Genomic DNA, 12,991 nt, shown 5'->3' with positions numbered 1-12,991 from the left:
TGGTATTCCGTTTTTCTCTATTTCTCTTTTTCCGAATATCGAATTTTGAGTTTTATATACCTTTAAACACAATGCTGTAGAAAAACACGAGGCAAGTCAATGAAAAACAACTTTTCTAATTTGTCCACAGCAAACAAAAAATGGTATTTAACAGGAAGCGACAGTTAACAATTATATTTATTTAGTTGTTTCATAATCTTCTGAGCCTATTCTAAACTCAACTGTATTAAAACAAACAAGTATTGAATAGATGTCTTTGTTGATTTTTCTCAGGAATAAAACGTTGTTTTTTTATCAGATTAGAAACCAAATTAAAAACTAAAGAAATAGCTAAAAATTGTTTTTTCATAAGTTAAAGGTTTGTCAATTATTGTTACTCTCCTAAGGGTTACTCGGAAGGTTTTCCTATTCTAAATTAGAATGTTGACGCTATAGACAATTTATGCTTTTATATGCATGGTGATAATAGCGTAATCCATTATAATTGATAAGGAAAAGAATGTATTTGTAGCTTATTTGAAAGTGAATGACCTTTTTTATAGGATCGTATGGACAATACTTTGTGTTAAGTTAAAAATAATATCACCCTCATGATAATGTAGTGTCGCATTTCTACTTTTTGCTTCAGGTTAAACATGTAATGGCTAACACAAAACAACACAAGCTCGTTTATTTCCCAAACCGATGTGAATATGTCTTATAAGCTACATGATATGTTTATATTTCTTGTTGAAGAAATAATATATTGTCATGTTGTTTTTCATTGAAAAAAATGGTTCATTAAAATGTTTAAATTCAATGCCCTTTATTAAGATGATTAATTACATAAATTTACAATTTCAAATATATATCCATTTAATTATTTATTGAATGACACTAGATATAAAAATTATCATTCAAATTTGATAGAAACTATTTTTCTAATAAAAGAAGCTCAGAAAAAGTGATCAATTATGTTGATACAGAGCTTTTACAATTTATTTCACAAATGTGTTTAAATAAAATTTTCAAAAGTTTAAATCTTACAAAACTGTATTTCCATACGATCGTAAAAAACTGTTATAAATGAAAGAAATGCGTGTTTCCCTTTTGGGCTTATTTATTTAGTTATAAGATTTATTATAATATTCTATAGATATTTCAGCGGTCTCTGTTCGCCCAGTAATTTGTTCAACAGAGTCGTCCATATCTTCAAAAACGTCATCAAAATCCTCCTCTTCTGTTTGTATGGCTTTCTCGTCCATCTGCTTGATCTCTTTATGTTTCTTTCTAATGAAATAAAATATATTGTTAATGTAGCAAATTACGGTGGCGCAAAGGTGACGTGTGTGTTTTATTTATCTCGTTCGCACGAGATACTATGTCGTGACCACGAGTTACCAAGTCGTGACAACATGATAGTAAAGACGTTAGAACGAGATACTATGTCGTGGCCACGAGATACTAAGTCGTGGGCACTAGATAAATAAGTCTTGGGAACGAGAAACAATGTCGTGGCCACGAGTGACCTAGTCGTGGACACGAAATAATTAAGCCGTGGAAACGAGATACTTTGTCGTGGCCACAATATACTATGTCGCGGCCACAAAATTACTAAGCCTTTGGGCAATGAATAATTTGAGTCCTGGGAACGAGTTTACTAAAAATTCGGGTATAATATTTTCGTGGTACGATTTAAACTAAAAAAACGGGGAAAACCCGAGATAAAAAGTTGTGTTCACGAGATTTAAAATACAATCAATTAAAAAACTATTTTATAAATTTTTCCCTAAATTAAATAGAGAGTGCCATTTTATAATCGTTATTGATTGGTCAATTTTTTTACATCTAGGGCCCAATTGTGCCCCTGATTTTTTCACCCAAAAACCCTTAAAAAATTTAAAAAGGGGTGTATCTTTTTTAATCAGGTTAATAAATCTTTCTAGGATTTTTATTCCCCTTTTGGCTTTTTTCCTTTCCCAATTTATTCATCAGAAAAATTTTTAAATACATGAAGTTTCATGGTTCCCTTGGGCCCCGGTCTTGCCCCAAAAACTTTTATGGGCATTACTGTCTTTTAAATAGTGTAAAATTCCCTACTAGTATCAAAAAAAAACACTCCAGGACAAATTTCCTTTTTAAAAGTTATCGTATAAAAAAAGGGGTTTAAAAGGTCGTCAAACGAAAAAAAAGACCAAATTTATATCAAAAAAATTGCCCCAAAAAAGGCGAAAAACTTGCCCCAAAAAAATGTCTGATTTATGGGCTTGGGACGATGATTTCAATATGCTAAGACATTATAAAGTTTAAGTGAATACTTCAGTTTTTCAAAGTTTTAATTTTTATGTAAATTTTTTTTTTTAAGGGGAAAATTAATATATGTATATAGTGAAATCTGTTTTGGATAATTCTCTCGTACACAATTTATTCGTTCCCCAGCATATATAAACTCGTGCCCACGATTAGAAATTGTAAAAATAGTTCTCGAGCGCACCATTTATTATCTCGTGCCCCAACTTAGTAAAGCTTTTGGGCCGACATAATTCTCATGGCCACGCTTAGTTTAAATCTTTTTTCCAACACTTAAAAACTCGGGGCCACGGACTTTTTAAAAACTCTTTTAACCACGACAAAATTTTTCCTCGTTTTTCCCCGCCAAATAAAATTAATTTCTTGGGCGGTTTTTTTGGGAATTATTTTGGCCACACTTTTTAAAGTAATCCGGGCCACGAAAAATAAATTCTCAAAGCAATATTCATTAAAAAATGAACATTACATTTATTCATTAAACCCCCTGCCCACGTTTAATCTTAGTGAAATGTATGGTTGCTGATTTGTGCCATTCATGTTTTTGCCCCGCGACCCCGCCAAACGAAAAACCGAGAGTTAACAAGTTAAAATGGCGTGGATGCGGAGCGAAAACACGCTGATTGGAGGGGGACGCGGGGCGAAGTTAAATAAAAAAAAACTTCGTGGGGTTAAAAAATAAAACGGTGGGGGCGGGGAGCGGAAAGACGCTTATTAGCGCCCTCGCTAATAAGCGTGTTTTCGCTCCGTGCTACCCCGCCGCTCCCCCGCTAATCTAACTTGTAAATAACCGACATTTCGCTTGGCAGGGTCGCGGGATGAAAACACGCTAATTAGCGGGGGTGCGCGGCGAAGTTTAGTTCAATAAATAGCGTGTCCCCGCTGTTTTATAATTTAAATCTTGCTCCGCGCCCCCGCTGGGCGAAGTTTTTGATATCGAAAACAAAATGTTTATACTTTATCATGACAACTGCGACTATTGTGATTGTTGCTGCGATCGTTATTATTACTATAGGAGCCATGAAATACGGAATTGCTTGAAAAATAGTGTCGTCAGTATCTGTAAAGGGATCAAACAAAAAGATTAATAAATTACACAATTAACTTTGATTTGGAAAAGGTGTTAATACGCAAGAATCAATATCTTATTATTGAGCAGTGCACAGTTTTCCGTACAAAGTTATATTGATTTGTTGTTACTTTTATCCAACATGTTTATACTAGTAATCATTTTAAACAAAAATACTATATTACCGGATCTTGATTTAAGTTAACCTTTGTTGAGATTTCAATATTTAAACGTGCAGGATCGAGCCGCTGTAGTGAATACCAAATGATAATAGAAATAGAAAACCCAAAGGTTGTTTGATAATACAAATTTGTTTGTTAATGCCAATGTTCTTGTTATATCAACTCAAGACATCATCATAAAATTTAGGAGCACATTCCCAATTATATCATTCTTCTATATATGAATATCTTATTTTTAAAAAAGTATCTACTCAGTGATTACAGGGCATGTGTAAAAAGTTTTCCCCTAGTTCCCTTTGTAAAGAAGTTTTGATTTTGGAAATTTTAAAATTTTAAATACAAAACATAATACACAATGCCCCTTTCAAACATTTATTTAAGTAAAATATTTACTAAATCTTATTTTTTAAATGTAATATAAAATTTTTCAAAGTACCTTAAAATCTTAAACATGCCTTAAAGAAATTGATTATTTTTTAAAAGTTTTAAATGGATACTTTTTGTTTTTGTGTCTATACCGTTGATAAAAATTTTAAAAATTTTTTTTAAAAGGGGTAAAAATACCCTTTTTCATTTCAGGCATTTTTTTTCTGTTCTGTTTTTGGTGTTGTAATAATTTTGTGGAGGTAGCAAAATTTTTTTCTCATAATTTGACTTTTTCTGTTTAGTATTGCCAGGATGTAAATACGAGTTTTATGCTACAGAAAGTGTAGACGGAGACGAGTATAGAAAAAACCCCTGCAAAAATATTGAGATTCAGAAAATTAATTATTCAAAAAATAATTTTAACAAAATTTTAAAATTTGGCATTACAAAGGGTTTTTCATAGAAATTTGGGCCTATCTTTTTAATTGAGTCGTTGTGGTTTGTTCAATTCATTTATGCATAAGTATATTTCATGTTTAATAATCATATCAGTATAAACATTAATGTTAATTGGTTCAATTTATATCCTTATTGTTGTTTAAAAGATATATGTAATACTATACTTTTGACAGTGTTATTTTTCACGTCTTTTTTATTTTTGGTGTTTTTTCTTTCTTACTGGAACTTTTTATTTCTATGAATGATAATGATGTTATGGTGTTCTTTATTCCTTTATTTGCAGTTGTCTGTTCTCCTTTTGAAACAAATTTTCTAGAATGTCATCAGTTTAAACTTTTATGTTCTTATAATTCTTTTTCTTTGCTTTTATCATGTGACCACAGAATTATTATATTTATAATTATTGTATGTAACGAGATACTGTAAATGTATAAGTTACCGAAATGAACTATTTCTCCTTCTTCTTCTTCTCATTACAAGTCTAGAATTTCGTTATACAATTTGAGGCAGATCTGTACCAATAACATGTGTGAAAAATTTTAGATCTTTCATTACTTTTAGTTCGATTGTGTTGGAAGATATAAGCCTATTGAAGCCCTCTCGAATCCGTTCATGGAACCAACCAAGCAATAAGTTTGAAGTTTCTTGCTTAAGGAAACAATACTTGGTCAGGGAAACAACGGCTTGCCCTTGACGGGCTTTGAAACCCCCATGATCTTTCGTTCAATCTGTTTCTCCAGAATTATAATTTTTATTGCGCAAAATAACCTAGACAACAAGCAATTATCATAGTATTGCAAGCAATCTATAAGTCCCCTACCGGTTAGAACCCCAGCAACATACTGAAGGGCCATAGGCCATTCACTTATGTTTCTATTTTAAGTAAATTTGTTGAACAAGTTCTTTAAAAGTGATCAAAGGAAACAGTTTTTATGAACAGAAAGACAGACGGACTGAAGGACACTCTAAAGTTATTTTTTTAAACATCCCTTTTATCAAAATATAACATTTTTAAAAGCAAAATTCTTAAAAAGGAGATAACTCTTGAAATAAAGATGCAAGACGTCATACATGATGTGAGTGTAACAAAGAACAATTAGTAATGAAGGTGTTGATAATGAATGTTTATTTTGAATATTAAGTAAAAGAAAGTTAAAAGAATGAATAAGAAAAATTCAAAGTTTAAGGAGGAGATAATTCTCGAAATATGGATGCTAGATTTATAAACCTTGTCATATTATTATGATGTGGGAGTTTGAAGAAAATCCTATAATGATAGAAAAAGTTGAAGTAAAAATTACCAATTTCTCGAAAAAAAAAGTCTGAGTTCAAAAGAGACATAATTCTGAAAATAGTCTTGCCAGAGTATTGAACTTTCTCACAAATAATGAGTGATAATAAGAAACATATCTATGAAGTTTAAAGTAGATACATTCAGAAATAAAGAAGTTATTTTAAAAAACAATATTTTTTATGAAAATTCTAAGTTCAAGGGAGGAATTCTGATAAATTTTGTGCTAAACTTATATTTAAAGTTCGAAAAAATACCTTAAGAAATAAAGAACTTATAGTGAAAAAGCATAAAAATTTGAATCAGAAATCTTGAAATTCAGTCAATTTGTTGCCATAGCAACAAGAATTTTCAACATCTACACATATTTCAAGTTTAATAAAAATATTTCCAGTATTTTTTACGTTATCACTGGATTTAGGTTATGTGTAAAATTTGCTATATTTTCAGTCTATTTGTTGCCATAGCAACCAGAATTTTTCAACATAGGAAGAAAAGAAAAAGACGTTCATAATCTCCATACTGCCATCTATCCATATATCAAGTTTCATAAAAATATTTTCTGTACTTTTTGCGTTATCGTGGGATCCAGTTTTGTGGACGGACGGACTGACAGACGGACGGACGTACGGACTGACGGACAGAGGGTTAACCTAAAGTCCCCTCCGGTAAACCAGTGGGGGACTAAAAAGCGTATCGCCGCTTTTATATCCTTTAGTGCTGAGAATATCTATATATCTATTATTAAGACTGAGTATATTTCTTTACTGTATATTCTTCGTATGCTTCCGTTGTAAATGCGCCAATAAATGAATGTAAGAATTTCAAATTTTACGTTGGACCTCTGTGGAACTTCTATAAAGAACTATAACAGTCACACAAAGCTTACATGTATTTTGATAAAAAGTAGTTATTAGCATATACAAGTATGGGGGTGATAGTTACACAATTCCATCGAAATATTAATACTTCGGGAAAAGATCAGCTTTCTGTGCAGAAGAGATACCCTCAAGAAAGATGAAAATTACTTTGATACGTAATTGAAGACTCGATTTGACTTTGTTTATCAGATGTTTTTAATTGGTGTCACATTTAAGTTCTTACATAAAAATTAATGAAAACCAATATTTTGATAATAACTTATTAATAGTGTTTATTTAATCAGTAAAAAACCAGTGAGGTTTCAAGTTCAACTCTATTCTTGCAAAGAACTGCGCATTCAGCACACTCATAGAATTACATGTTTTACTTTTAAAATATGCATTATTATACCTATACAATTTTTCTCTCTTTTTTCATTATCTAATCTTGGTTTGAAGATATCTTGAAATTCCAGTCATTTTATGTTGACGCAGCGTAAATGTTTGAAAACAATAATTCTAGATATGTAATAGTAATATTTACCTTCTATCACTGAAATTGCGATACATATGTAAATACTATTCATAAGATCCATTTTTGTTTTTCCATAAATAAATATTAATTTAGATGTTATTTACAAAATTCAATCACTGAAGGGCATCCGATAAATCGTTATAATTTGAAATTGTTGAACACAAATTCAAGCAATCAAATATTTGGGCGGAACTAATTGTATAATTCGATAAAATCCGTTTCATTTTATAGTATTACCGTTGTTATTGTGATTGATAAGTGTAAAAGATAGCATAATTTGACGCTATGGCCAGACTTACAATTGGTAAACGTAGGGTTTTCACAGGTACGAGAAAACACATTTTCTTTCAAATATAAAAGACACTGTTAAGACAAAGGTTTAAAATGTTGAATTTAATCAAATGCTGCATTAAAGTTTCTGTAAAACATCATGAAAAACTAGGAGGAACTTTTAAAATGCATTTGTAAAGTCTTCTTAATGTTTATTTTGCGTTACAGTGCTCATACAATTTTCATTTACCCGTTACTGTTTACTACTTCTTGATATTTTTTCAACTGATGCATATTCATTGTCATTGTAATACATGTTACCATTATCAACAGATGTATCTATACAGTAATATTGTTCAAACACTACATTATTTATATGAGAATAATCCCCATTATCCGCTGCCGTTGGTATTGCAGCAGTTATGGTACATGTATTATAATCTGATATCTTTGCAACAGTTTTACTAGTCTCAATGCCTTCTCTTGTCTTTAACTGCAACGTGTTATACACGTTGTCTCCAATATCAGTGTCACCTTTGCTGCCTGTTTGTTTAACATCATACTGCATATGTGAATACATATTGTTTCTATCTCGGCGCCCGTCTGAAAACTGATTACTACAACAAATCGAGTAATATTCGTCATTTGTATGGTTCGCTATTTGATCATAAGTACATCTAGTCGAACCAATGTTATCATGTTGCTTATGTAGTGAATCATAGTTGTCATTTTCGTTAACGTCTTGGCAGAAAGGTTTAATTGTCTTATTACTGGCATCACTAATGTTCGAGTATCCGTTTACGACTGGTTCTACGTTAACATGTAACCGTTCTCCCTTAGCTATCTGTGTCTCGGTTATTGTTCCATTTAAATTCAGAATCGAACCAGTTCCTTGACTGATATTCTCAAAGTGGCTGATTTCCTTACGTAGTTTTCTAAAATAAGACAACTTATTGAGAGATAATTCTACAAACATATTTTGCAACTTTTTCTAATTGTTGTTTTAGCATATCATTCATTTGAGGATCTACAAAGCTGTTCAAATATTTCAATTCCCCTACGACTATGGAATCGCTAAAATTCATCAATAACTGAAATCGGCAATTTAAAGAGAAATATAAACATATTTTGTACCTATTAGATTTTCCTTGCAATGATGAGGAATGTCATGAGTCCTTTTAATTATGTAACAGTCTATAAGAATCTGAGTCTCCTAGGTTTTATAACAATAAACACTTAAAAATATCTATCATTTACCTTTGTCTGATATAAACTCCTAAAAGTACAACAAGTAGTAAAACAATACAACCAAGGGGTACTGTAACATACAAGATAACCGTAGGTGTACTGGAATCACCTGTAATACCATATAATAAAGTGTACATAAATTTATTTTTTTAATTAAAAGCAGTCGTATACTAAGATTCTATACACACGGACTCGAAACATAGCGTCATAGTGGATGCATTTTGGTTTAATCAGATACACTGATTTATTCAGAAAGAACTATAACTTTAAATTAGTTACTTATTTCATCATGAAAATTGATATCTGACAAACAAAGCAATAAGCTTTTTCATTACACAGGTATATTACTAGTTTTATATTCTTAAAACTTTAGGAATTTTAATTATGAAAACTGTTTTATTTTCGTTTGCAGATAAGCTTATAAGCAAACCTAATCTTATTATAACGTCAATGTTTGCTGTCCTAGAGGATTCAGTAATGATTAACCCAAATTATTTTTTTCTTACTTTCAGTTCCGGAGTTCGGAAACTGTGTCGATGTCGAACTTATTGTTGTTTTCTTTTGTGTCGTCAATGATGAGTGCGTTGTAGATATTACTAGTGAGAAAAGTATTCATATTTCATTATAAAGTGATTTAGTTTATGCATTTCTGCTTTTTATTGCTTGAATGGAGATTCAATTCGATCTTTACTTACATAAACGTGTTACTATCTTCCACGGGTAATACAATTTAAATATTTGTGTTTACTTAAATATAGCTTTTCTATATTTAAAACTGCTTGCAACAATATCTAAAATGAAACATTTGCCATAAAAAATATCGTTGATAAAATACTTGATGATGGCTTTTTCTGTTCTGATCAATATGCATGTCGACATAAATGTTATACTATAATGTTTGCTCTCGTTGAATATTTCAACAAGTTTTTACACGATATTTACCTACTAGATGCTGTAAGATAGATTATAAGACAACGTGTCTATAAAAATAAGACATTAAAATTGAAAACTTACGGGATATATCATACACTGATACGCTCCAACGTCCTCCGCATTTTTCTTTTATGTTTCCTGTGCAAGTAAATGTGCAACCATTGGTATAAACCTTCTTCTGTAATTTGTGCCCACAATAACACTCATCACCTAACTGTAAACATGCATTTAAAACACACTTTTTTAAATCCATGTTAAACAAAATATACTTATAACTGTATATTTGTTTTATTTTGTACAGTCCATAGTGCTTCCTACGATACAATAATAGGGCAAAAGTAATATTTTAGAAAATTTAATGTAGTTTTCTTTCAAAGATTTTTGAATTGATATATAAAAAATTGATTTTAACTGAATGATGTAAATTTAAGAGCGTTGCTGAAAATATTGGATATCAAAATGTGTATATCTAAAATATATTCTATTACCCTGATTTATTACGTGTAAGCACAAGTAGTTTTGCAATGTGTTTTGAGGCGGGGAAGTATCTAGCTAGCTTACGGAGGGTCGGTGGTTTGTTATACTTAGGTGCCTGTTCGTGCTTAAAAATAATGCGTGTCGGAGGAGTAAAATATCACCTCAGTTCCTGCATATCTGTAGCCATCTATTTTGCAAAATTGTATGCATTCGTCCCCAGTGTTTGTCTTTGACGTGCGGCTCTTTCCGTCAAGAATTCGATTCTTCAAGTCCGCAAAGCAACCGATGTAACTATCGGGTGTGTAAGCTGTAGTATGCAAATTGCGTATCTTACTTTTTATTTACGAAGCACTTAATTATTAAGAATATGAATAAATTTCCCCTGTCACACTAAGGCAGCGTTCTCACGGCATCTAAAGCAAATTCAGAACACCGAGCGCAGTAAGCTTTAAGGTCGCAAGCATCGCTGCAGCATCGTCTTAGCATTGCAGTGGCATCGCATAGAACGCATACCGATGGCGCGAATTTTGAACATGCTCAAAACAAACGCCGTCACTCGGCGGTCTGATTAGAGCGCAGTGTGATCACAATAAGGACGCCTAGCAACTCAGGAGCATATCTTACAACGCAACAAGAGCGCCGTGAAAGCGCAGAAGAATCGCAAAAATGAAGGCCGCGGTTAGCAACAGAGCCTGTACAGAGATTGTGCGGCGTCACTATCGGGCTAATACTGTGTGTATACGGCGCTGCTTTAACGGAGTTTTACAATTTCACAGCAGTGTGAGCGCCGCGAATGCGCCGTGAAAGCTCAGTAAACGTGCACAAAACGGAGTAGAAGCGCAGTCCGAATGTAGACAATTGCCAAGAATGCATTACAACGCCATGGAAGCTCCGTAATCGCAGCGAGGACGTCGTGTAGTCGTCTCCATATTATAAAAACATCAGATTTTTCTTGCGATAACGCGGCGCGTTGTTAAATTTAACAACGCCATGTAAACGCAGTCTAGTGTGACAGGGTCATTATCAGATATCAGTCTTTCAGCAATTTAACTCTAAATAAGTTTTGAAATCCAACGTATTCAATTTCACTTACCTCTGGAATGCATGCAATAAAATGAAATTTGAATAATAAAATGAATAATCATATTTTCAACCATTAATTAATATTGTTCAAATCAATTGTGTATCAAAAATATAGTTTTTATCGCATTTATAGCAAAATGACTAGGATGTTAATAAAGTAGAGTAATTGCGGATGTGAGCTCTTATTAAACGTAAACATTTGTACGAACAATATAAGATACTTGTACTCCAATTGACAGTTCAAATCAAAAGTTCATGTAGTGCGCTTTATATATATTGTTTTATTCAATCAACATTTTAAACAATTCATTATACAAAATTAATTAAATATCAATAATTCTCGAAGGACAACGAAACTTAATACTCTATTTCTATATTTTGTTTGATATTATTAATTTTGTTAATCTGTTTTGTATATGCGTGCTTGCGCGAATATGTGTCTGTTCGTACTTCTCTGTGTGTATGCGTGTTAAGCAGTAAGATACATATATCAAGTGGTAATATCGTTGCAAATATAAATAATAGATGTCAACTGTGTTAAATGTTAAATTTGTAATACAATGCAATATATGTTTATTTAGATCTCACTTTTGTACATATATCAACAAAATAGAACTGAAATATGTGGAAGCAATAAAATTATAGTAAAAATCATAAACAAACGCATATTAAGTATTATTCAAATTTTGACTATAACACATGTGTACAGAGTAACATTAGCCATTACATAAAAAATATGCATTACTCATTATCACTATAATTATACTATACTTCTTTTAATTGTTTTGCATACGTCCTAAAAGTACTCTTAGATCTATTTTTATTGCGAAAAAATGGACATTTAACAAGATCGCGTAGCTCAGCTCCATTGTTATAACTACAATTAAAACATATTCTCACATTAACTGGCAAAGCTTCATAACGACCAGTCTCAATTTCTAGAGGAGCAACTCAACATCTAAATTTGGATACTGCGCCCTTATAATGTATTTTGATTATTTCTGATTGTAAATAATGTTCTTTTTTATATTATTCTTAAATAGTTTAATTGTCTTTGTTTGTTGTCATTTGTATGTCCGCTTACACAATTAGTTTTCTTTTTTCTCGTCAACCAATCATTTATGAAACCAGGGATCCGCACTATCAGTGCTTGAAAGGACGTCGACAAAGAATAGGTTGATAAAACATACTTTAGAATTTTCAAAAAAAGAATGAATAAATTTTAAATGCGTTGTTAAGATAATTGTTGTCTTAAAAATGGTTATAAAAATTGATGTTACTTGAAATGGTTTAAAAAGATATACCAAAATGTAAATTATTTTTAAATATATTTTTCTGGTCCTTCGGGATCATTGATACAAGCATTTTGAACAGTTGAAAATTGAGTAACGCTCAAGCTAGTGCTAGGAGCGTGAGAGATGTTGCACTTTACATAATTGATTCCGGTGTAGCGTGAGATTCGTCAGACCCGTGAAAAATGTAAGATCTTACGAATCTCACGGGAGGGTCGTGAAATATGTCAGACGTGAGAAACGTAAGACTATTTTAGTGGAGAACATTTCCTGTTGCAATTAAATTAAATACTGTCAATATTTCATTGCATCAATAAAGTAATGGTTAAAGCGAAGGAGTTTGACTGTTTTTACGAGTAAATAATAACAATTTTAATCAATGTTTCGGCTTTAAAATAGCCGCTCGGATGTTCATGATTTTCTACAAATTAATTTGGATTTTTATATTTTGCATAGATCTACTATGAAGTAAATATGAAGTAACTAATGGACCACTCCTTATGTTTTTAAAATAAAAACATACAGTAGTGAATGTTGCTGTCCATCTATGAGTGAATTACACAAATGCCGAGTAGTAAATTGAAATCATCTTGTTCGGCCCTAAATGAACTCGACCGAGTCGATCATCTCGGCCACGATC

At 31.7% G+C, this 12,991-nt stretch overlaps 1 protein-coding gene across 1 annotated transcript; it reads right to left on the bottom strand.

Annotated features, from left to right (window-relative positions):
* Positions 1-6,583: 6,583 nt before the first annotated feature.
* Positions 6,584-11,172, bottom strand: LOC132753372 (uncharacterized). The gene is made up of 6 exons (XM_060743831.1): positions 11,070-11,172; positions 10,138-10,283; positions 9,581-9,713; positions 9,073-9,162; positions 8,576-8,675; positions 6,584-8,253 (listed from the first exon to the last, which is right to left on the bottom strand). The coding sequence occupies exons 1-6, from the start codon at positions 11,131-11,133 to the stop codon at positions 7,572-7,574; spliced, it is 1,215 nt and encodes a 404-aa protein (XP_060599814.1). The 5' UTR covers positions 11,134-11,172; the 3' UTR covers positions 6,584-7,571.
* Positions 11,173-12,991: the final 1,819 nt, after the last annotated feature.

Source organism: Ruditapes philippinarum, unplaced genomic scaffold, assembly GCF_026571515.1.
Source record: "Ruditapes philippinarum isolate M1 unplaced genomic scaffold, ASM2657151v2 ctg1925_1_1_1_1, whole genome shotgun sequence".
In the NCBI taxonomy this organism is placed as follows: Eukaryota; Metazoa; Mollusca; class Bivalvia; order Venerida; family Veneridae; genus Ruditapes; species Ruditapes philippinarum.
This window is presented reverse-complemented; position numbering and strand designations above follow the sequence as displayed.